Source organism: Oryzias latipes, chromosome 13, assembly GCF_053564925.1.
Source record: "Oryzias latipes strain Hd-rR chromosome 13, Olatipes_Hd-rR_3.1".
In the NCBI taxonomy this organism is placed as follows: domain Eukaryota; kingdom Metazoa; phylum Chordata; class Actinopteri; order Beloniformes; family Adrianichthyidae; genus Oryzias; species Oryzias latipes.
Genome location: NC_136249.1, coordinates 22,732,730 through 22,758,138, shown reverse-complemented (window position 1 = coordinate 22,758,138; position 25,409 = coordinate 22,732,730). Strand labels below are relative to the sequence as shown.

The following is a 25,409-nucleotide window of genomic DNA, read 5'->3' as shown; positions in this document are numbered from 1 at the left end:
CTTTGTGGGACATTGATGTGACAGAAGTGTAAGTGAAGCCCCAAATACAGCAACGAATGCATTTAGTAGCACATTGTAAAACATTTTTTTACAAATAGTAATGTAGTAATGTGTGTAGTAGTAATGTGTATTAGAAAGTAAAAGAAGCTTTAATTTGTGCTGAACACCATTTAACTTTGACAGCAGACTTTTGCTGCAGTTTGTCCCTTTTAGTTTCTATTAGTCTTGCATTTTTATATAACAGTTGGAGCTTTCTCCAAAACATTTTACTAGTCCCAACAGGGTTAAGGCCTGGACTCACTTTTGTGGCACTTTCAATATGAAAAACTCCTGGTGCAGTCATCATCTCTGGATATATCAGTGCAATAGGAGAAGAAAAAACTAATTTCATAGGTAGCTGAGCTCATTTTTAGAAAAAAATCCCATCCTTCAACTATTCTGCTCGTTTATCTGCTTCTTTGAGCTGACCAAATAGTTTTAATTTATAACCATTTCTAATTTATAACCTGAAAGCCTGATTGTGCTTCAGTTGGAGCAAAACAATATGTTCCAAGCATATATTATTCAATTCTAATGAAAAACATTTGGTTTCATTAAATCAAGTCAATCAGTATTTATATTGTAGTTTTTATACAACAAAGCTCCAAATAAATAAAAATAAATAAATAACCAGACCATAACCCCTCTAAACAGACATGAACCCTTTGAACCCATGCAGGCAAACATTGGGGATTAGGCTGAAAAGAAAATGAAGTCATGTGACAGGTTAAATCTAGATCACATTTTATTGGCACAATTATTTTGACAACAACACAGTTCAATGTGGCTTTAATTCTGTGGTCTACAAAAAAGTTTCATGTTGATTTAAAATGACAAGCGATGGTTTCATGGCCACTTCAATATTTTCTGTATTATTGAGCTCATGTGGACCAAAAAAACATGAATGTTGCTAAAAAATAAACTTAAAATCCGAAACTAAAGTGTTCAAGGTTAATGCAACAAGCTGAGATGAGAGCAGCTATTTTCTTGTTGGCTGTTGTTCATCTTTAATCTTGTCTTCCACCTTCCACATATTGCTCTCGTTTCAAAATCTGTCTCTTTCAGCGAGCTTTCAGCTTGTAGCTTTTGTCTTCACTCTCAGGCTTTAAGTGTTTCTACACCTTTTAGGCAAACTCTGCACTATTCCAGCACATTCCTTCGATGAGGCGCACTGAAATCACAAGCATACAGAAACTGGTGTGTGTGAGACTTTGAGGTGTGAAGGATTGTCAGAAAAGAAATGAGAGCAACTCAATGTGAGAAAAGAAGTGCCAGGATGATCCCCAAGAAATGAGAAAAAAAATCTATTTATTGCTTTGTATGCTTTAACCTGAAATACCCCTTTATCCTTAAAAGGTACGATGTAGTTATTTATCAAACATCCTATGCATAGTGCATAGAATTGTGTTATTTATGGTTATATAGAACTGCAGTGATGGCTTAAAATTTTTATATACATAATAAATGTGTAATTCTGATCAAAATAAAAAAACAAATTCATTTTCAGTGTTTGCATGAGAATTGGATTTGTTGTTCCACAAGAAACTATTTGGATGCCAGAACATCCCAAAGCTGACATGGAAACATGAACTGCCAGAACATGTGTTGAAACTTTTATGTTTATGCATAAAGGAACTTCAACTTGTTTTAAATAGTAGAATATCAGAATGTGCTGCTTTTTTAAGATGTTCTGGAAACCACAGGAGGAGAGCACAACCAACAATCCCAGACTACTGGTAACTCTATTCCAAGTAGGTGGATCAGCTTTAAATAGAAAAAAAAAAGTTTTTGTTGCTAAATAAATATCCTGTTTCCTTAAGCTATGTTCACATCGTCATTAATAGTTGTGGTTTGTGTCCGGCCAGAATTCTATGACACCAAGTCTTTCATATATCGGAATAGGGTTGTGAAAGAAAAAGCTTGAGCAAGATTCACGAGAATTACACTGCTTTGAGATTTCACACCAAGCCTCTTCCAAAGGTGGAGGACATGTGCTATTGTGAACTCCATATGCTTAGCACACATTCCAGAATGCACATCTAGCGTGTTCATAAGGCCGGTGTGACCACAGTGATTTGGTTTGAACCAACCCTTTTGGGGAAATGAGTTTACCTTTAGATGATGTCACAGAAAGCCTTTTTAACATTTCACTGGTTCAGACAGAAACTCTGGTTTAGATTGTAGAAACAAATTGAATGTCCACTCCTTTTCCCTTGACATTAGTTTTAATTCAGTGTGCTTGGAAAGACAATTGTGATAGAGTGATTATTATCTTGAATTCAAAGCTGATGGTCAAGCCAGCTAAAAGTGTGACCAATGAAATAGCTTCTACAAGAAAATGATAAATATATTGGTCCCCTGCATTATAAACACTCTACAGAACAAGCCATCCGTATATTGAACAGTTCTGCATACAGTCACGTGTCTTGTCAAACAAACTTGTATTACATGATAAATCATGCAGTTTGTCACAAAAAATGTATTTTCCACAGAAAAGGGAATGGTTTCCCCTCCTTAACAGTGCTTCGTTATTTTCCCCCAATTTTCCTGGATTTTTTTTATTCAAATGGAATTCAACATGGAATGGAGGACAAAATATCCCATTGACTTCTATTGGAAATTGTGTTTAGCATAACAGCAAATGCACAGCTGGACTTCAAAAGCCAGGCAGCCTTTTACTTAATTATCAAAAACCATTTTAAACACTGCTAATCCCAAACACTACATGCCAGCATGTGTTTCCTATGGACATGCGGATTTTAATTGATGCACCTGCAGCTCCATGAGTGATGGTTTAGTCTCTTTGGTGATTTGTTTGTTGTCTTTGAAAATTCTCATATCAAGGTACCGATGGTTAGACCTGCTCCATAACTAAAAAACGGTGCTACGTGGCATTCAACAGCAAAGAATCAGCCTTTGAAGCACCACTTTATGTAGCGTTTCAAAGACATCAAAGATAAAGCTCTTTTTTACAAAACAAAATCATATACAAAGGAATTTTACTGGCAAATGCAAAATAAAGACAGACAAGTGATTGCCGCAGATAGATAACCTCCTTAAAGTCTTATTAAATCTGAATAACTATACATTTTTTGCTTTTTAACTTGCTATAGATTAGCTCCAAAAAAACCTTTCAAACGACACTTCACTTCACACCAAACGATGCCACAAATCTAGCTGGCGTAGGTCCAAATGACTGATTCACAGCAGGCTTCCATCTCTCAGGAGACACCAACTGCAAGTACACTAAAGCGAGGTCTCCCTCTAAAAGCCCTAATGCCGTTTAGTTTGTTTGTTTCTCCGTTTGCACACATAGCTTACAGGAAAATGCACCCTTATAAACAGATGCACTGGCACACAGGCTTTCTGCATGGAATGTATGCAAAGCATCAAATGCATTAATGCGTCTGACTATTCAGAGCTGCACAAGGAGAATGGTGGTGTGTGGTATGCTGAATCAGTAGGCCTTTCCAAATGAAATCAAACACACAGCGATCAATGATGTCACATTCACAAGAACAGCAGGAGTTATAAATCATATCACTGTGCTCTAGAGAGGAGGGTTAGTGTTCCATTTATCACAACCCCCCCCCCAAAGGGAGTCTGATTATTTTAAATATCAGAGCAGAATATCCAATAAGATTATTTTGTTGTGATTGACCAGAGGTGTCATTCATAATGGACACTTCGTTACTAATTAAAATAGAAAAAAATAATAATACATATATAAACATATATGTACCTGCTCAAAGAATTCGTCCATAAAGCCTTTGTCCATGCCCACAGCGACTTCATCCTCCTCCTCTGTCGTCTCCTTCCCCTGAGAAAAGACAAAGGTGCACATGACTTCAGGGCAAATGCAAAAGGTTTAATCATAAATAAGCAAAACCCACGGTGAAATGATTTCTGCATCTGACAACATTGGACTGGATCATGTACAGCTTAAATTAATTCAATCTGAAATGAAACAGGATCAAGACTCAGCCCACCTTTTCAGCCTTCAGCTGATGAGTAACAAGGAGCACCTAATGACACTCCTAATTAGAACCACAGCTTGAGAGATTAGCAAGTTATTATTTAATTACAGCCTGGGGGCAGACAGAGTCTTGAGTTCCCCTTTAACACACAGACAGGTTTGGGTGGGTACTTTATCTCAGGCATCATAGAAATTCATATCAATGCAACGTGTCTATGAAGACTCTCATTCATCCAGGTTGGTTCCATTGTAGTAGGGGCTGTTTTATTTAAAAACCAAGTCCAGATGACAGCCCCTAAACCTACTACAATATCAATGCAACATTTACCAGCCCGACTATTTTTTCTGGGTCACATGGCTCACAACATGTCAACAGAAGGGCCTGTGCCAAAGTCAGCAGACATATTTTGCATGACCCAAAGTAAAAATAATTACCCATGAGGGAAAGTTTCACTGTGGTGTAGGGAATGTTCAAAATTGCCCATGAATGAGTTTACCACAAGGTTATTCTGTTATCTGAATGAACATTCATATGTAAATTGAAAGGTTTTTAATTGAAAAAGCCCCCCAAAAAACAGTTTCCTCAATAAAGATTTTGTTGGGTGCCATGCATTTACAAAGGCACAGAAAATATATCAAACGAACAAATCCAACACGCTCCCTGAAAAACACCAAAGCTGTCTTGTTTAAATCAGCTTGAAGTGTCCTTCAAACTGAAGCTTATTTTGTGTTGAAATTGAATTGAAAAGAAAAAATAAATAAATTGAAAAGTTGAACTGAGTATCTTTGAATGATTTGTAGGCAACAAAAATGATAATTCACATCTGCAAGATCTTAGAGATTTGCAGTAAATAAATCATACATAGATAAAAGCAATAAAAGAAATCAAAATTCATAAGTATCAAGCCAAGGATTCATTTTGAAATAAATAATTTCTAATCGCATATAAGCTATTACACTGCATTAGCAGGGGACTCATGTGGATAAATCTTATTCATCAAGCTGCTGTCAGAATAATTCAGTTTCCCATAAGAGGCTTATGAGATCCATTTGCTTATCAATGTTGTTCTGACAGGGAGCAGTTTTCATCTTCAACAACCCAAAGTGCCTCATCAGGCTTGGAAAGAACATGCAGTGCAGCGGGGACAAAGTCTTGAGCTGCACCTCCAGTTTCTGATCAATTCTTGAGCTCAAAGAAACTCCCAGGCCTTTTATTTTATCAAGTCCTACTTCAAGTCTTGTCTGTCTAATATATAGACTTTTGTGACAGAGTATAGAGAGGTATTAGATTAAAAATGCGCCTATAATGACCCTACGACTCAAAGATTTGCTTCAGAGAGGCAGGCTGCAGAGTCCCTTACACTCAAAAACACTTTAAACCATTAAGTCCAGTCACAGATCCATCTGAGCGCTGCATTTAGAGGCAGTCAGATAAACATCGTTCAGATAAAGATGCTAATGATGACTGCATTATGAGGTAGAGCAGACAGAGGCTTTAGCTTTAACCAAAGAAGAAATATTTAATGGAGAGAGGCCACTGCAGTGTTGGAGGTCTGTTTGGGGTTTACTTAGACAATAATTCACCAAAATAAAGACACACATGTAAACTTGTTCTTCCAACACTTTAATGTGCAAGCTGATTTTTGATTGAGAGTCTCAGACGGTAGAAGATAAGCATTCCAAGTGGTCTTTTATGATTATGATTATGCCATTTTTAGGCAATATTAAAAATATATATTGTGTTGTTTTCAAGGTCATAGTTTCTGCAGAGCGGCAGTAGTTCATCAGAAATTACCTCTCATTTGTGGGCAGGACTGTTAATGTGGAGTGAGCCCGCCCCTATTTCCCTTCATCCCTCCGTTTATACACTCTCCCACTAGCTTACAGCCTCTCACAACCCCAACCTCACATTACCGGTGAAACAAATATGGGGAGTAATATTGGTGCTATTCAGCCACACAGATTTGAGACAGATACTTCTCAGACTAAGAAAATGAAGACGTACATGGATCTAGTCATCTACAAGTGGATGCATCAGCAGGGAGCTTGTGGCTTGCCGTAGCAGCTTCAACATTACACCTACAAGTTTTTCCCAATGCCATTTTTTCATCAGTTCCTGATTCACAATGATTTAAATAAAGAAATACTCAGAAATGCAATTTTAAGCTTAATTTTCTTTATGTCATCCATCATAAGAAAAAGGCCATAAGAGCATGTTAAAAACACCCATAACACAATTTTCATTGGAGTGGGTCTTTGAACAAATGCAAGACATAGACGGTTGAATAAATCTTTCTAAAACAGTTAACTATAACCAAACCCTGGAAAGAAAACTCATGAACAGGTTAGCTAAAAACTCAAATATTTTGGCACAACCAGGTTGACTGAGGTTTAAACCTCACTCAAATTGAAAGGTGTGATCATCGAAATGCAAACCAGAGCTTTTAAAGTCACAATAGTAATAACATAAGTGATTACAGATACCCATAGAGAATGACCTCTTGTTCAGAAGGTAAGCTATTTAAACCTGCAGCTTATAGCACTTTTTTTAAAATCAAAAAGTAACACAAGGACACTTTCCAGAAGATTTTGCTATTTCAAATATGTGGTTTATTTTTAAGACTGTGCAATCATAATAGAGCAAAGTCTACGTGCCATGTCACCATGGAAACAAATACAGATAGTTAATGATGGATACAAATTCATAATTACATTTTAAGGCTTGGTCCTGATTTGCTGGCAAACCACTGATACTTTTAAAGCTCCAGCTTAGAGAGCACAAATGAGAAAATTGGTTCATCTATTAGCAGTTTTCACAGAAAACACTCAGCAAACAACAATCATTTCAGCTGGATAAAACGTGGAGCCAATGTGACTCATTTAAATACGATTACAGGATGGTGTTATGCCTTAATGCGTGTTTGGAGCATTGCGTTCAAAAGTTTTTACTTGCACCTGAAATGTTGCTAATTCAGAAGGGTAAAAAGCATTTATAGTTTACACTTTCATAAAAAAAGAATTTGAGAATTAATCATTTCATCAATTCATTTCTTTCACAGAGAAAGTTTGAAATAAAGCATAAACTGATGCTGCATTGACTTAATCAGTCAGCCATAATAATTCGTATAATATTTGATAAAAGCTGTACCGGATCAGCCTAAAATGACAAAAGAATGAGTGACAATGTTTTTTTCTTTATTTCCACATGATAGTAGTGCCACAATAAATGACTGCAAACGCAGCTGTTGTGTCCTTTAGGTCTGTTCGTGGGTATCCAGAAATGATGACATTGGATTTTTGTCAAAATGTTTAATTTATTTATTTTTTAAACATGCATTGGCCGAGATAGATGCCAGATATTTCAGTTTTAATTTCTATTTTCATTTTTACCACTGAACACCAAGTAAAAACATCTCCTATTTGTATTCGGACTAAACAAATGCCCAAATCAGATGTTCAAGCAAAACAAATCAAATAATTTGATTTCAAAAAACTAAATGTGATATTACTATAAAATTTAGCCCAGTACAGAAATAAACAGAGGAAAATCTGCAGAGAGAAATCAACGTAATAAGATTCTTTATACACTGCACCCCTAGTAACAACTCAAAAAGTGAAAATATAGGGTAGCTTTCCTGAAAAGTCATTTCTTAAATTGTCCCTCGTGAAGTGTAAAAGGTGCTTTGCTGAAAAAGTGGAGCAGGAATAGAGGAAACACAAAGAAATAAAAGATCAACTGAGGAAGAAGAACGAGTGCAAAAAAAAGTAAAGGTAGTAACTTATTTCGATCCTTATTCTGCAACTTTTGTTATGAAAGACGTTTTGTGCACCATGTGTGAATAATTTAGAAACAAAAATGTGTTGATTCATGTCTGTTATCTGGGTTATGTTCATTCTTGAAGCCTAAATAAAGTAACTCGCTCTTCTTATTTTGTTCTTAGACTTCAAGATCTTTATGGTGAGTTTAAAAAATACTCTGGCATTAGAAGCAGGAGCACAGAGAATATGGTAGAAGCGGCAGCAGCAGGAGGCAGAGGAGAGAGCTGAGCAGGGAATCGGAGCAGGCTTTCAGCCACAGCAGTGTGCAGCCATCTCAGAGGGTTGCAGAAGCTCCCGCAGAGCGTGGAGGACTTTGGACTGGTTTCACTTTGAGTGGTCAGGAACTGAGAAAACTACAATGCCATCCTCCACCTCCAACTCAGATCTGGAGCTGAGCTGAGCCAAAAAATAAGAAGCTCCTCTAGGATTTCACCACAAAAACTCTTACTTGACTGTCTGCATGCAACAGATGCTCCAAGAGAAAAACACCAACATATATTAATATCGCTGTTGACTTCCTGGAGATACACAGCAGATGGTAAACAGGCAGAAAAAAAGAGCTCTATGTAAGCACGAGTCTATAATCTGTCAGTGCATTCTGTCTCTGGGTGAAGTATCATAAGTCATGTGCTACAGACCAGTGGCCTGGATTTCCTTTTTTATTAGATTATAGAGTTGCTCTTTTCACAACAACAAAAACCTCATTTGAATAAAAGTGATAAGAGATAAAACAGACATGACACTTTACTAATCCTTTTTTTTTTTTAAAGAAAAGAAAAGTAAAATGTTTTTTTTTTTTTAACTCGGATCCTACATTGAGATATTTTCTTGTATATCCTTAACTGGGAACTTTCTCTAAATGACCTTAGCATAAAAGTGGCAAAAACTTAAAAGCTAGTGACGAAGGGCCACCCAGACAGACATCAGTATCCACCAAGGATGTACTTTACTGTTTGAAGGAAAAGCCCACAGCTTGTAACTGCTAAACTGTATATAATTTCATAGCAATCCTCACCAAAGGGAGACAGATGAAGAGCACAGGAAAATTTCTGAACTAGAAATTACACCAAAAAAGGTTCTCACCTACAGTGTTGTTGATTTGTTTTATAAAAAAAAAAAGGACTAAAAGTCTTTCATGGAGTAAAAATACTAAACTGAGGCAGGTTCATTATTTGGTCAGTATTTAGCCAGGACAAGTATGAACAACTGGCAAACACATGGCAATGGCAGAGGTGAAACATTTTATATGTGGGGGCGCAAGGGGGTTAAAGACTTTGGAAAGGTGGCAAACGAAAAATTTAATTTAAAAGAATTGTTTTTGTTTTATTTTTTGGAATCCTTAATGAAGCGTGTATTGATGATTTCCTCAATTTTCTCAATAATGACACTTATAGTGGCTATGAACGAGTTCCTTCACTACTCACTATTATATTTCTACTCATTAGTATTATTTGTATTTCAACCGGCTAACTAAAATATAATTGTTTAAAGCAGCGAGATTGGAATTAAAATAAGTAAAAATGTTTCAACCACCTTTTTTTCCTGCCTGTAAATCAGTCACTTTTAGCTTTTTTTTTAATTAATAATTTGGGCCAAAAAGCTTAATTTTCTGTGATTTTAAACACTATTATTTAATTTTTTGTTGCTATTAAGCGTGTCTCCTGTTTCTTTCCGCCCATCTGCCCTGTTGTTCTAGGATAACAAGTGTATTAAATTAACTTCCTTTCCTCATTTTAAGATACACAGGCCTTGAAGTCTCCATTTTGTCTGTAGCTTTTTGCATTTTTAAAATAGATTGTCTTATCGATTAAGTTAAACTGAATCAGAATCAGAATTCTTTAATGTCATTGTATACAAGAGGCTTGTTACAACAAAAGTGACATACATATTAGAATAAAAATAGATAATAGAAAATATGTGGAACTATGGATATTTACATTTTTACAACTTACATACAATGAAGGGCACATAACTTTTTTTATTGCACTTCCAGACTGTTAAATATTGCACATAAAAAAGTCCAGATGTTCAATTTTTCTTGCTGTGTTGTCACTTTACCAAAAAAATTAACTTTATTATTAGCAGTTTTTAAATTATATCGACTCTTCTCTAAACGGGAAATGCTCCATTTGCCACTTCAGATATTTTGATCTACTTCCATAGGAGACATGACGCATTAAAATTCTCAAATAGTTATGAAAAAAGTCATCTGTAATATATTAAAATTTGGGGAATAATGTGCAACACTGCAAATTGAGTCTAAATATTTATTCTTGAAAAGATAAGGTTTATTTAAGGTTTCCATTTATTAAAAAATAATTAAATCGGTGGGTGACCATATATATAAATTGTAACCATGTTGGCCACTTACAGGCATGGATACAGTGAAGAAAAAAAACAGATGTAAAGAGCTGATGATGAGCCATTTTCACATAGGAAATCTCACAACAACAACACATCATACGGTCATATGGAACAGTTTTTCTTAGACATGTTGTCTTCCCTTTTGTAAATGATATTTCTACAGGGAAATTCCACACGTTTGCTAATTGATTCCATTTGAAGAACACAGGCGTTTGTGGTTATGCAGGGAGCCGTGCCAAAACTAAACAACTCGAGGCAAGAAAAGCTGTTAATAACAAAACAGCCACAAATGATCAAGTAAATGATCAAGTAAACCAGGTTCATGGTTCATGTAGTATTAGCAATAAGTATGTGAAAAAAGCTCAATGTGTCCACATAAATATTCCCATCCACATGAATGAGACTAAGCATCTTTAGCTCATGTACACTATAGACATCAACTGTTAATAATTTAGACCTAAAAAAAGCAATATGTTAAAATACAAGTATGCTTACACACATGGAATCACTCAGTTAACAAAACTGTTAACATTGTGGTATCCTATGGGGTTCAGATGACCCGATCCTTACATTGACGTGTTATCCCTAATATTGACACAGGTGGATAAAGGTGGAGAGGATATGTAATCCATGGACACCAGTGAAGATCACAAATCATCGGAAAAATAAAGGTTTAGCCCACTGTCTTGTGGGGTCTAGATGACCCCACTCCCAATGTTAAAGTGCCTAGGATAGATAAAGGGTTAGAAAAACAAAAATGTGTTGGAATTTTTCATTAGAGCCCTAATGAAGACTTTCTGGATAAGCTTCAGTCAGTAATGTATTTTCTGAATTTCTCTAGCAGGATGTTATGCTGGAAGTTAGCTGCTGGTATCTGTTTACGATATTTTTAATAACTGATTACTTTTGTCTCAGTTTTGTTATCTTTGCTGTGTTTAGGGTTGCAAAATTGAAAATGAAAAAAAAAAGAGATACTATGATGTTCAGTGAGTCTGTGTTCAGATTGGGAAAACCCTTTGTTTCTAGATCAGGTCTCCTTAATTTGTTCTGGATCGAGGCCTGAACCTTGAGTTTGGTCTGTATTTAGACTGGCATCAAGTGGACCATTCTGTTACGGACCAAAGCTCGTAAACAAAACCACATAACTAAAAATGTCATTAGTCATTGGCCAAGAACTATAAGGGTGGGTCAAAACAACAAGAGAAAGACGGACATGCTGCATTTACAATCCTTATCAGGACAGGTAACTCATTAAACCTTTATTTCGATTCCCAGTTTTAAACGTCAGGAACAATACTAAATACTTCTTACTTTGGTATGGCGGAAGCATGCTGCTAGGTGGTTTCTGGTAAGGCGACGTGCTGTGTGTGAGGATCCTAGCAACTGCAGTGACGAGGAGACGTCGGGTATGAAAGTACGCTGCTATGTGTTTATAGATTGTTAAGTAAAACAGTGTGAGAAGGGTTAAAAGTTGTTTTAATGAGCCTGCATTCATCCGACCACATTTCAATGAGTTGCTGTGTCTCATGGTTGTGGTGTTTCAACATTGTTTTTAGGAGAATTCTGTTAGGGAAACTACAAGGTAGCTTTTAGTGTGACATCACGGGCGCGTGCCGCGTAGAGACAGAAAAGCCTGTAAGAAGCGTTTTCAGCTCTGTAATAAAAACATTCTAACAAGTAATCAGTTGGACCTTTTTTCCTCTTTGATAAAACAACAATCATTGCTTTATGTTTGTCTGCGGCTCATCTGTTCCTACATTCCCACTTTGTTTTCGTCGGCTACAGTGGCAGTTTTGGTTTAGTTGTTCCGCTCCGAGGACGGATTGTATTCAGACGGAGGCGTGTCAGAGCGAACCGAAGATCAGTCCGGTTGGAAACGAACCGAGACCACCTCGAAAGTTGGGTCCCAGAGCCTTTCCTGGTCCCGGACCAGGGTCCGCTTGGGTGTAATCAGACTGAAAATTTGTTCCGGTTTTCGGGGGAAATGAACTTTGGTTCACTTTAAGCTAACCAACTGTGTCCAGTCTTAATACACCCTAAGTGTGGGTTATATAGTTTGCTTTTAAGGCATATTAGCAAATGGTTGATAAACCTTTAGTAAAGGAATCTATGCGCCGAGATGCAGTAATTGTGGGTCGATTTTATGGTCTTGACATGCTTAAGCAAAAAAACAGAAATTCAGTGTCTCCTTGCAGCATCAAGAGTTGGAGATTTAAAATCAAGAATGACTCTTGAGTGCAGCCACCACTGCAGACGAATGTTTCCTCAAGGGATGGGTCAAACCCACAGAACAAATTTCAAACACTTGGGAAAAGTGTGACAGCTATCAACACCAAATTCAGCAGCCAGTTTAAATATAACATCGCTTCAGCCTATCTCGGTTTAAAAAAGAACCAAACATTAATACTTGTTTGTTAATCTTCTGAAACGGAACATTTTGATAAAACTGGACTATGAATCAATTTGACGATTTCATTTGCACCGTTTTAGAAAGGCCATTATTTTTCAGTATCTGTTTGCTGAATGTCCAATTCTGCAGTGCATTAAGACAGCTTCATGAATAGATAAAATAGATTTTAATTTATAATCCGCATTGCTTGTTTGATGCCTTCCTGTTGTGGGTTTAGTATCAACAGACCACAGACAGTGAAAAGCTTAAGAAAGAAAAGAACTAAAAAAGAAAAACATCTGCGTTTCTGTTTCAGCAACAGCTTCATTTTCGTAGGAACCTGGCAACCGCTGCCACATTTTCAAAGAAACCCCATAATTGCATGGCAACAAAGTCTCTTGGTCATTTTAGCTGTTCCAAATGCCTCTTTTTTAAACTTGTGTTACTAAAGATCGCAGAGAAAATAAAAACCTAAGCAATAAATAAAATAAATACATACACTTTTTAAAATAAATATGGACATATAAATGACAAACTAATTAAAATAATTAGTAATATAAAATATTAGTTTTTTTTCAAAAACTGTAACATTTTTGTGATTTCTTTTTTTTGAATATTTAAGACATTAAACATAAATCATGTACATAAATCTAAAAGAAGTGAATTTAACCAAGACTACTCAATAACCTCCCTAGAGGAACCTTCAATCAAAAGCTTTTGAACCTCAACCTACAGCAATTTCAGAAAAAGAGGCCAGACTAGATTTCATGATGCTCCAAAAGACAACTCTCAAACTAGTCCTCCTTTAGATAAATATTAAACAGCACACATCCACACAGCTCCACTGATAAAAATAGTCATGGCCGTGCTTTACTTTGCTTCCATACTCATACATTTGGGACATTCACCCCAAACTGTCAATATGCACACTGTAGCAGCTGCCAGCAATGTCAGCTAAAGAAATGAAAACTGCTCATCAGTTAAGTCTAAAGTTTATTGAAAACAGTACAACAGGGTAACATTTTGTCTGCATTAGAAACATACATATTGCAAGATACTTTTTCTAAATAATAAAAATAGATCAGACTATTGACATAGGATGAGCAATCTATATATGAATTTGATACATTGCTTATCTTTCTTAAACTAAAACATTTTACTTTCCTTGACATCTGTGTGTCACACTGTCACATAAATAAATCTGAAATGTTCTTCCTCTTCCCTGCAGATGTCCTTGACTTCTTTGTCTCTGCAGGAGTTGAGAGTGTGCGTTATAAAGCACTGTCTGGTCTAAAAGTGTCTGCAATAAGTCAAAATAACAACGTGATAGATGAATTAATAATATAGACGAAACATTTTTAAAGTAAATCCTTCATTTTCCTGCTGATTTGGCTAAATGTTATTTCCTATTCCCTTTGAAAGTGGTAGTTTTATTATTATCTTATTATTTTCTTATTGCAAAAGAATCTGCAAAATTGCACATAACTTTTGTCGTGTTTTCAGATAAAGAAAGAAAATAAGTTGCACAAAAATACAGATGCAAACACAGAATCGGCATCTAATGTGACTGATGGGTTAACTGAGAAAGTGACTGACAGTGAATAATAGAGGGACACTATGTGGTGCTACTGAGACAGGATAATTACACAACCAGGGTACACTGGCTGCTCAGGAAGTGATAGACTGAGCCAAGAGAAGACCATCCAACTGTAAAACTCACTCCATTCTCGTCACATCACTGTTTTCTTCAGTATTTCTTACAACGCCATTGATGGAGGATATCAATAAATCCATGTCATACTGAGCTCAGACTAATTAGATAGACAGCATAATAATTATTAGAGTCGAGATTATTAATCATGGTGAACTGTCAAAAGAAATCCTAAATTAATTGACATTAATCACACTTATTTAAGCTTTTCATGCCTCAATTTCTGCATATGATTATGACGGGAACATAATTTTTGTTTGCTTTTTGGACGTCACAATAAGACATTTTAAAACGTCTGCAATGTACTCTCAAAACAATCCCCCCAAAGTAGATTGATAAAAAATTTAATTAAAAAGGAAAAAGAATTAACAGCGGATGACCACTTTCTTTATAAATGTTTCACCCCAACTTTAAAGTAATACCCCCTCAAATGAAAAATATACTGATATACATAGCAGCCAAAGTGATCATTGAGATGCTTGGCTACAAGTTCCATTCCACACAGAAGAAGCAGTACCCTCCATGGAAACAGGGACAGGAGAAAAGATTAGGTGGCAGGTAGAGCTACTGGAACTGCAGAAAGGTGTGATGAAGAAAGGAGTTTGTGAAAAAAACACAACCGTGTCTGATAAAAGAAGAACCTAAGATGTTAGTTATTGATACAGACACTATGAACTTTATTGAACTAATAAAGACACTTTATTGATCCCAAGCTGGTAAATGTAGTTGTTGCAGCGACATTGTGCAGGCTCAGCTAACAAAACAAAACAAACAAACAGTTATAAAAATCAGGAAAACAATTAGTCTGGTCCAAACAGCTTTTAGAAGACAAACATCAAATGAGTTTTATCTATGTCACAAGGATGATGTATTATATATCCAATGGAGTGAGGCAGGAATAATCTGAGGCGGTTGGTGTGACAGCGAAGCTGACTTAGCCTCTTAGAAAAGAGGCTGTCTGTCAAATAGAGGATGGATCTCAGGATTATCCATGATGGATACGAGTTTATTCAAAGTCTTCCTCTCCATCACTGCTTCAGCAGTGTCCATTTTGCACCCAAATATAGAGCCAACCTTCCTGATCAGTTTGTTCAGTCTCTTTGTGTCGTTGGCAGCTATGCCACCACCGAGAAGAACAGAGTGCTGGCCACAACAGACTGGAAGAAAATTTCGAGCATCTTGCTGCACGAATTGAAGGACCTTAGTTTCCTCAGGAAATAGAATCTGCTGCAGACCTTCTTGTACACAGCTGTGCTGTAAGTCTTCCAGGTATTTGTACTCCTTCACCTCTGCCACAATCCTGCCCGAGAGGCTGAGGGGAACCTTGTCGGTTCCTACTGAAGTCAATCACCATCTCTTTGGTCTTGTCCACATTGAGCAGCAGTGGACTTAGTCCAACCCACCTCACAAATTCATACACCAGTTGCCTGTATTCTTCCTCCTGCGCAACATTTATACAGCCAACAACCACAGAGTTATCAGAGAACTGAAGATGACATGACTCTGAGTCGTACTGGAAGTCACTCATGTACAAGGTTAATAGAAAAGCAGCACAGCACTCTGTGGGGGTCACACACCACATCAGACAGGACACTGCCCAACCAGACAAACGTTCAATGAAAATATAACAACATTGTAATAGGAGTGCCAAGGCTGAAAACTGAACAGACACATATGGGAGGAAGAACATCACATTGTCAGGATTTGGCTCCGCCTCCTCCCACAGCTCTTCTTCTCATTTCTTTACATCTTACCATTCATAAATAGGTATTACTTCTGTCTTTGATCTCTGTCTGAATTAATAATATACTACAATATAATATACTACAATATAATGTAAACATAATAATAATAATAATGGATTAGATTTATCTGCGTTTTTCCAGATGCTCAAAGCGCTTACAATGTGTCCATTATTCATTCACTCCTCATGTATACTTGGTGATGGTAGAGAGGTGGCTGCCAGTTCACGCCTACTGTCCCTCTGACCATCACCGGGACGTTCATACCCATTCACACACCATTGGAGCCACACTGGAGGCAAGGAGGGTGAAGTGTCTTGCCCAAGGACACAACAACAGTTGACTGGGGTGAGCGGGGATCGAACCGCCGACCCTTCGATCATTGGACGGTCTGCTCAACCTCCTGAGCCACTGCCGCCCGTCTGGACTTAGACAAAGAAACAAAACACAGATCAGTCTGAGGTTAACAACTGTGTTTCTCCAATACGAACTCCAGTTTCCCCGAGTTAAGCAGATGCACAAAAGAAAATAATCCGGGTGTGAGACAGGGCAAGCCACCACCGCAGCAGTCAAAGTGTGTGCATGTGCAACAATTTCCATTTCCTAACAATCCTCCTCAATTTCCTCCCACTTTAATTATCTTTTTTTTTCTTTCTCATTCTCTCCGTCTGTCATTCTCTCGCCTCCTTCCTCTAAAATTCAGCTTCACTGCAAAATCATTACAGCGACAGGCCCACACAACACGGACTCACTTTGTCTTATTCTCCCTCTGAAGATGTCTTCGCCCGTCCTCTCAACATCGAATTTCTTCCTCATAAACACTTCAGTGTTTTATACAAACATTTCATTCAGCTGCATACATTCCCAGAAATATACTTCTCATATTATCGGCTCTGTCCCTCCCCTTTGCCTTGTCTCCCTCCTCCCTGTGCCTTTTCACATCACTCTGACCTTTAACATTTTAATCATCAAAGCAATGCCATTCAAGAACAAACGAATACAAATTTACGAACTGCCACCAAACGAAAGGTTAAATAATGACTTTTAATGCAATATTTACAATGGCCTTGTGCAAATCAATAATCAATTTCAGGTCAACATTTAAATGTCTGCAGCTACTGCCCATCCACACACATCCCTTTGTGCCACAAATGCTTGCATGAGATAAGTGACCTTTCAAGCCAACTCTTCAAATGCTTGCTCACATTCTGGCTTGATAGCTCATAATTAGGTGATGGGTGTGGATGCAAATATGAAACGTAGAGGTTGCAGGGGTTTAAACACAAACTTGTTTATCAGGGCCGCACTTGTTAGCGGCAGATGTGCTGGGAAAGCTCTGTCAAAACTTTGAATAGCGTTTGAGGGCACATGACGTGAGAATGAAGTAAGGGCCATGTTGAAAACTAATGGGGGGAAAAAAGGAGATTTTCCATTGAAAATTGTTTTTCGGTATTTTGTTACATGCTGTCTTATCTTTACGCTTAAAATTGCATTTTTGAGTTTATCTTTATCCAAATCGTGGTAAATCAGGAGTAGACGCAAAAATACTAGTTGTAAAAATCTGTGACAGTGACGTAGGAGGTACAATCGGCGGGTCACAAGCTCCCTACTCCACTCCATTCCGATGGTTCCAGATGTAGACGACTAGATCTATGTACCGGTACATCTTTGTTTTCCTCGTCTGAGCTGACATATAGAACTATACGTCTGGATATATCCAGCCGTATAGTGGATAGCTCCAATGTTGCTCACCATGTTTGTTTCCCCAGTTATGTTAGCTTGGGTTGTGACAGGCTGGAGTAGGAGAGTGTGTAAACACAGGGATGATGGGGAATGAGGAACGGCTTTCTTCGCACCAACAGTACCGCCCACAACTAAGCGTTTCTGATGAACTCCTGCCACTCTAAAGAAACTATATCCTTGGCTAAAAATAACATAATAATAAAGAAAAGACGACTGGGAACATTTTTTCAATAAATTAAAAAGATGATTGGAGTGGGACTTTAAGTTACAAAACGCTCTCCTGTTCAAAGGTGAGCTGCATGTTGGGCTCTAGTGCCTAAAACAAGTCCCGCCTACTTTAAGTGATGTGTTTAAGCAACACTATTTTCTTCTTTTTTGCAATAGAGTTTTCAAAATTCATAAACAAAGAAATAGATTCAGAGCTATAAAAATAAAGTACAAAGGGCTAATCCCATAATATATATTGATAGTTTTATTTAATAAAAATGTCAGTTTCAAAATATCAAGGTCTCCTCTGGCAACTGGAAGCTCCTCTAAATCAACAATGACGTTTTGTAAGTCATCGATCCGCTGAATTCTCCCCAGCAGAAGCCAGCCTTCACATTTCAACAGACACACTTCAAAAATAAATATCAGCAGTGAGCAGCCACCAGGTCTCATTTCAACTGTCACCTAATTTGCAAAGACAGGCAAGTCCCTGTTGAAATGCCAGCTCAGCCACACTCATTTTACGGCTCATTAATGCAATTATGCAGCATCTACACCATGTGTACAGGAATAATATGTATGAGAGCGAACGTGGGTTTATAATGAGAAGTGATAACAATACAATTTATAGTGCTCACTGATTTACCTCGTGGAAATCCATTTGAGCATCTCAGCCAAAAAAAAACACAATTAATCCAAGAATTTAAGAACCAAGATATAATAAAATAACAGAGAGAAAGAATAAAAGAAAATATATGGATTTTATTTCTTTGAGAGAAAAAACCTCAAGAAATAAAAGGGTAAAAAGAGAGCAGCAAAAAAGAAAATGTGCACTAACATCCAAGAGTCAATCCTTCACATCCATCCCATTAGTTAATATCTCACTATAATGACAAACAAGCAGTGACAATGAGAACCTCAAGCGTGCACACACATACAGACACAAAGGGCCGCTTGAACCAGCATTGCCACTGACTAACAAGGCTGCAAAGAGGACAGGAGGGATAAAGGGAGAGGAGAAATGTAAGGAGGACAGAGAGCCATCAGATCAGCAGCGGTGAAAGATAAACAACAGAGGAATCCCGCAATAAAAGAGGGAACAAAGAAAAGAAATGGTTATTACGGAAGGGAAAGAGATTGTCCGTGAAATGAGCCAACAAGTGTCACAATTTCAGGTTAAATGCACAGCTTAAAGCTGGCTTAAGCAAATGGTCTAGCGCCGCAAAATGATCCCATTAGAAACATAGGAGCCTCTGTGAAGTGTGAAATCTGAAATAATCTCATCAGTTTGATTCCCTTTGGGTTTCAGAGCTTGAGGATGTCTGATGGACACATCATATCTGCGCCATATGCCACTAAGTCAGAGCTGGACCAGCAGGAGAGATGGCACAAAGTAAAGCGCTGGGAGAAATTAAAGCATTAAACCTGGCAGCCATTAACATTTCACAAATAAGCTTTGTTGGAGAGAGGAGCATGAGAAAGGTGTTTGGCTCATAAAGTTCCTTTATTGAACCTGAAGCCTCAAATATTGGGGGGGATTAATATCCTGCCAAAATAACACGGGATTTGAAATTAACAAACAAAAAGACAGATCAGAAGGAGAATAAAGAGAGCTCAGATATCTGACTTTGCTGCTACGTTTCAAAATTGATGATTGATGCCTTCGTCACGTCTTTGATTTGCTCTAAAGCTGTTAGATAAGATAGCTGTTTTTGTCATTAAAAAAACAAAATGATTTCCAGCCAAAGCCATTTACACATTTAGTCTTTTTTCCACTAAGGTTTTACAAATGAAGGGAATTTTGTCAAGGATACATGCGAATCCTGGGATTTGAACCTGAACTACAGCGCAATGCATAAAATATATTACATTTGATTATTTTAATGCATGCACCAGTTTATCAAAAGTAATTAACAACTAGTTATGAATGTCAGTACAATGTCAGAAGTGCAGCTATGATGCAGTAAGTGGGTTTGAACCTGGTATCTTCCAATATGAAGCAGATATTTTAACCACTATGGCAGCATGTTTCATGGTTTCTCACAGAGATGTAAAACAGTGAACTGATCACGTCTGATAACACCCAAAGAATTCCCAATAGAGTCTGAAGTCTGGACTGCAATATTGAATAAAGTTTGCTCCGCCCACCCCAACAGCGTGCTAAAAATGAATGGGTCCACCCGCCTGTCAATCAAAAGAATGCACTAATTATGAACATATTTGAACTCTTGCAAAGTCAACACAGATTATTTACATAAAATCTTCTACCAACGCGCACAACAGAAATGAAAGCAAAAAACATCGACAAGACTTTTGAAACCAGACTAAATAAGTCAATGTTTGGCATAAAATTAGACTTTTCAACGTGGGACTCAATGGGAAATTGCTCCTATTCATTGATTTTTTTTCCTGCAACATCTTAGATATATGATCCACACAGACATTACAATTATTTCTATTAAATTACTGAACAATGCTAACAAATCTTAAAGTTTGAAACGTAAACCAACCAATACTGACGGCATTTAAAATTAGTAGTGAGCTAAAACCCGAGGTCTCTACATTACCCATGAGCTTTCTAAATTCTTTAGAGTTTCTCCTGTTTGACAGAGTTTCTGATACTCTTTCCACTCATCAATCCACAGAGCTCTTACAGCACAAAACCCCAGAGTGGTATGATGTGGTTGCAGAATCATGTCTGCTTAGCGGGAATCCTAAATCAAATTTCCAGGATGAATCCAAGAGGAGATCATGACAGGAACTAGTTAAACTCTCTCTACACCATTAGATAAGGAGGTCAGTGCTTCCTTTAAAATGCCCTTTAATACAGGAAACATGGAGCTGTACTCTTTAATGGAAAGGAACACAAATTCATTGGTGTTTTAACCAGTTCTACTAAACAGGATTCCTAATAATAATAAATATGAGGACGTTAAGATGAATGTGGACAACCTGATTTAAAATATTTTACAGTTATAATTTTATTACCCCTAGTTCAACTAGTTTCATTATTTTATTGCTATTTCCGGTCAGTTAATTGTTCAAAGAATCACTTAACTAAAAAGATCATTTTTTATGCCTATAGATAATTTGGAAAAACAAAGATGATATATAATATACATAATACTTAAAAATGAGAAAATATTGAAGATTTTTTTATTTTTAAAGAGTTGTAGTTAAATACCCACATGCAATTTGTCTCTTTTGAACTCTTACATGTTTCTTCTATAAAATTACAAGCAAAAAACAACTATATTAAAATGCGTTTTGTTGGTTCTCTTACATAACATGTCAGCCTGTCTCATCACCTTCATGCCTCTACATCAAGTGAAACTTTTTTCTAAAGGCGTAGACAAAGGATATTGAGTCTGTCCTTCTTATTAGGAAGGGGATTTGGGCTGATATGAGTAATTCCTGAAGAGACTGTCCACATTCCCATATCTCATTCAATGTTACTTTAACTGCAATGCCAAAATTAAAACAGAAAAAAATAGGAAAAGCAAAAGGCACAAACAGCCCAACAATCTAACCAGCAATCCCTGTGATAAGAAAAGTAAAGGATGCTGTGTTGGATTTCAAACCTTTAAATGTCACTCTGGTCTTAGAGTCGTGGTCAAAAATACAGGCAGTGATGCAATTCTGTCATAACATGCAACAATTCACTCAGAAGTGCAAATGTTTGGTCTTTGTGTGTTTATTGTTTTTTTTTTTTACTGGAACAACATAAAAAAAGTCAAAATTCACACAAAAATCCAAAATGGACTGGTCCAAAATACTGGCATCCTTAAATTGACATTTGATAGCACACCCTTGTAATAAAATAAATGAAACCAATAACATCCTATAACAACAAGTGAGTTTCTTACTCTTCTTATACCAAACTGCTCCAGGACATTCCGATTAGAATTGGATGTCTTCCCTCAACAACTGTTTTGAGATCTTTCCATAGCTGTTCAATGAGGTTGGGATCTGGATCCATTTCAGGACCCCTCAGTGCTTTGTTTTGGAACTAGGCCTGCACGATAAATTGTAAAATTTATTGTTATTACCATAGCAAGCTGTGCAATAAGTATATCGCAAAAGTCTGCAAAAATTTCAATAAATGGTAGTAACCTTAAATATGCTAAAACAATCTTATGACAGCTTGAAGTATTTAACGAATCAAATAAATTCCTTTATGCGTTTGACCAATCGGATGGACTCCTTTACATCATTTACCAATCGGATGGAGCCCTTTACATCATTTACCAATCGGATGGAGCCCTTTTATGTCAGATGCTTGCCTCCTGTGTCGTTTGGTGTATAATTTAAGTAATATTGACTATTATTTCAATTAAACTGTTGCAGTGAAATAGAAATGATCTATTTGGTTGTTTTTCTATTTGTTTATGAATCGCAAGTTATGTCGTGATCGCAATGTTGATCACTAATATCACAAATCACAAGTTTTCCTTATACCGTGCAGGCCTATAAATTGGAACTATTACTGAGAGATTGAGGAATGTTTCAGGTCATTGTCTCAGAAGGAGACTCATAACCTCTGTGGAGAAGCAGCTACTGGACGGTGTCTACCAAGTTATTCCCTATAAAATCTTTGGTAATCATCAGGGTTCAGGAGACTATGTCAGTCATAGTGGGTGAGGTGAGTCAGTGGGTACCAATGAACCTCCACAGTGTTTGACTGTAGGCACTGTGCTTGTTTCTGTAAACAGTGCCTTGATGTTGTCGACTTTTGTCCCCTGTCCACAGAATATCCTCCCAGAAGGTTTGTGGTTTTGTCACACGTTTTGCTCGTCTGTAGTTGTACTTTTCTGTCACTGTGTCAGCAGTGGTGTCCTCCTGGATCTCCTGACACTACTGTACCCTGTGTCTGCAGATGAGCTTGCACTTGGTTGGAAGGTAACTGGGGTTCTTTTTTCACCTTTCAAACAATCTTTTATTGCAATGTTTCAATAATTTTGCCCTTCTTTCCACATTCAGGAGGGTTGGCTACATAAGGGGCTGTAAACCTCTAAATGATATTTCTCACAGTGGACACAGGTGCAACAAGATTTTTTGAGATGGACTTGTAGCTCAAGATGGCCAATTTTTTCCATTTTTTCCGCTCTTAAATCCACCGGACACCTCATTCACTTTCTATCTTTGCTCTATTCTCAGCAGGACACACAACACAAAGGTTGAATTCTCCTTTTCTCCATTTTATTTACCGGTAGTTGCAATTGTGATTTCTGAATTCCCCACACCTGCCACAGGTGTGTCTAAAAACAAACCTCAGAAATTATTCCACACTATTTTAACAAGGTGCCAATCATTTTTATCAAGTTCATTCTATAGTTGTGTGTGTGATTTTTTTCCTGTTTTTCCTGACAAACAAACCCCAAAACATTTGCAATTGGAACTATTGACAGTTAGTCTTATTTTAAAGATTTTTATTCTTGTAACAATAAACATACATTTATCTGTTAACCGTGACACATGTCTGCTCCTTTTCTGTCCTATTTCTTGGGCTGCAACAGATAATCTACTGCATGTAAAAAAAAAAAAAAAAAATCTTACAGAGGGGAGGGAAGGAGGTGCAGGTGAGGTCAACTACACACTTGTTCAGATTTTTTTATAGAATCTCAGAGATCTCCCACTCTTGGATTTAGCCGTCCAGATCCACAGTACCGCCTGCCCCTCTGAGCTCTAAATAGACAACAATATTAATCGAGCGTTGATGGGAAATAACTGCCTGTGACTTGCAATTTGCCTCAATTTCGTTTGGTCCCGACTGCCTGAAATAGGTCTGCCTAGAGTCGCTCCAGCTGTAATATTTCAGACATGAAAGATACGATCAATAATGATGAAAGAAAATGCAATCAGCAGCTGGCATATCTCTGCTGTCGACCCCACACCGCAAGCCTGAAAATAACCTCTCCTGGTGATGCTGCCTGCGAAGATTTGCTCCAATTCTCTGTCTTTCTTAATTTTACAACCACAGCTCATCTTCTTGAGGATAAGCCTGTCTGGAACACACTAGCAAGCACAATTTGCAAGGCTGAGCCACCATTCCCTGAGGCCAATTCCTACTTGATATTCTTTGAAAACGGAGGAGCTGTAAATTGTTTCCTCTCTTTGGCTCAACTGCCAATTATCCAGATTTGGCAATGGTCACTTATGAGGCCACATGCATGGAGGACACATTCAGCTATGGACCTTTTTTAAAACTTCATTCGTAGGGGATTTTTTAAATGAGAAATCAATAATTATTGATCTTGATTAGAATCATTGCAATGGTTATGATCCAAAACCAAATGTGCCATGGAGGTCTACAGCCAGCAGAGGAAAATGTCCACAAAAACACGCTTGATTTTTATGTTCAGAGTGCACAGACGGAAAACTTAAAGCTGCGAATGTGTTCTGTCAGACTGAAGCTGAATAAAGCCAGCACATATGTTAGTAACAGACTAAACAGTGTGCGCACTGTGGGCGGTTAAAGGTCTGTGGACCTCCTGTAAAGGGCGGACATTTAAGCGAAATGGGCGCAATGGGGCCACTTTACCACTCCAATCACACACCCACAGTGGGAAAGATTGAATCAAACACACAAATAAATTCGCTGTGGGTTAAAAGAAAGGAAAAACATTTAGGTTTACTTCTAAATATTTAGAATTATTGGTAAAAAATGATTGGAAACTCTTTTCAAAGATTGCGTAATGTGACAGATTTAACGATATTTTCGATTGGTTCCAAAATGATTCATGATTAAGACTTTAAGGTTTAGTAAAGTATGGAAATTAACTTTTTTAGTGAAATTTGAGTTTTATTGAACGAGGATGAAAACCCGCATCAGACCCCACAACTGTTGCTCCAAAGAAAGCAGCCGAGCAGCCTCCACACCGCATCCATCCGCGGCTCCCACTTACGTGTCGAAGTTCCTGCATGCGATCCTTCATGGTTCCGTGTTTGTCCCGTGGTTCTGAAGGCTGAGGTGATGCTGATGCTGATGCGACCGAGGCGAGACGCGCTGATTTCCACGCTGTGTGTGTGGATGGTGGAGCCACTTTACATATCCGAGTGACGCGCACGGAAAGGTGAGGCGAGGCCTTTCGCCGTTAACCCATTACACGCCCGCAACATTAACGCCCGCGCGGAGTTCTCTCCCGCTTCGGAACCGGCCGAGAGCCCGTCCGCGTCTCAGACTAAAAGCCTCTGGAGCGAGCGGTCCATTTAAACCGGGCTGGTCCCGATTATCGATTGAGCAGGTTTGATAACGCCCAAGTGGTTTACAGTGAGCTCAGGCAAACAGCGACCTCTGCCGACACACACTGGAACTGACCAAAATCTAATGGTTAGAAATGTCAAAAATACAGACTCCCTCTTATTTTAACTTGCAAAAATGAAAATTATTTTTATCATCAAATATTTTCACAAGAAAAC

At 37.6% G+C, this 25,409-nt stretch overlaps 1 protein-coding gene and 1 long non-coding RNA gene across 5 annotated transcripts in view; one reads left to right on the top strand and one right to left on the bottom strand.

Moving 5' to 3' along the window:
• LOC144981527 (uncharacterized) overlaps nucleotides 1-8,094 on the top strand; it is a 28,643-nt gene extending 20,549 nt beyond the window's left edge. For both annotated transcript variants that reach the window (XR_013647143.1, XR_013647145.1), the window contains exon 4: nucleotides 7,957-8,094. This is a non-coding gene — a long non-coding RNA (uncharacterized LOC144981527). The remainder of the gene's footprint in view (nucleotides 1-7,956) is intronic.
• stx1a (syntaxin 1A (brain)) overlaps nucleotides 1-25,262 on the bottom strand; it is a 75,302-nt gene extending 50,040 nt beyond the window's left edge. For 2 of the 3 annotated variants that reach the window (XM_020708238.2, XM_020708237.2), the window contains exons 1-2: nucleotides 24,896-25,232; nucleotides 3,782-3,859 (exon numbers count right to left, since the gene is read on the bottom strand). In XM_020708238.2, coding sequence (XP_020563897.1) covers nucleotides 3,782-3,859; nucleotides 24,896-24,925 — 108 coding nt within the window. In that variant the 5' untranslated portion in view covers nucleotides 24,926-25,232. Of the gene's footprint in view, nucleotides 1-3,781; nucleotides 3,860-24,895 lie in introns of all 3 variants that reach the window. The other variant, XM_011482505.3, reaches the window with a different exon arrangement.
• Nucleotides 25,263-25,409: the final 147 nt, after the last annotated feature.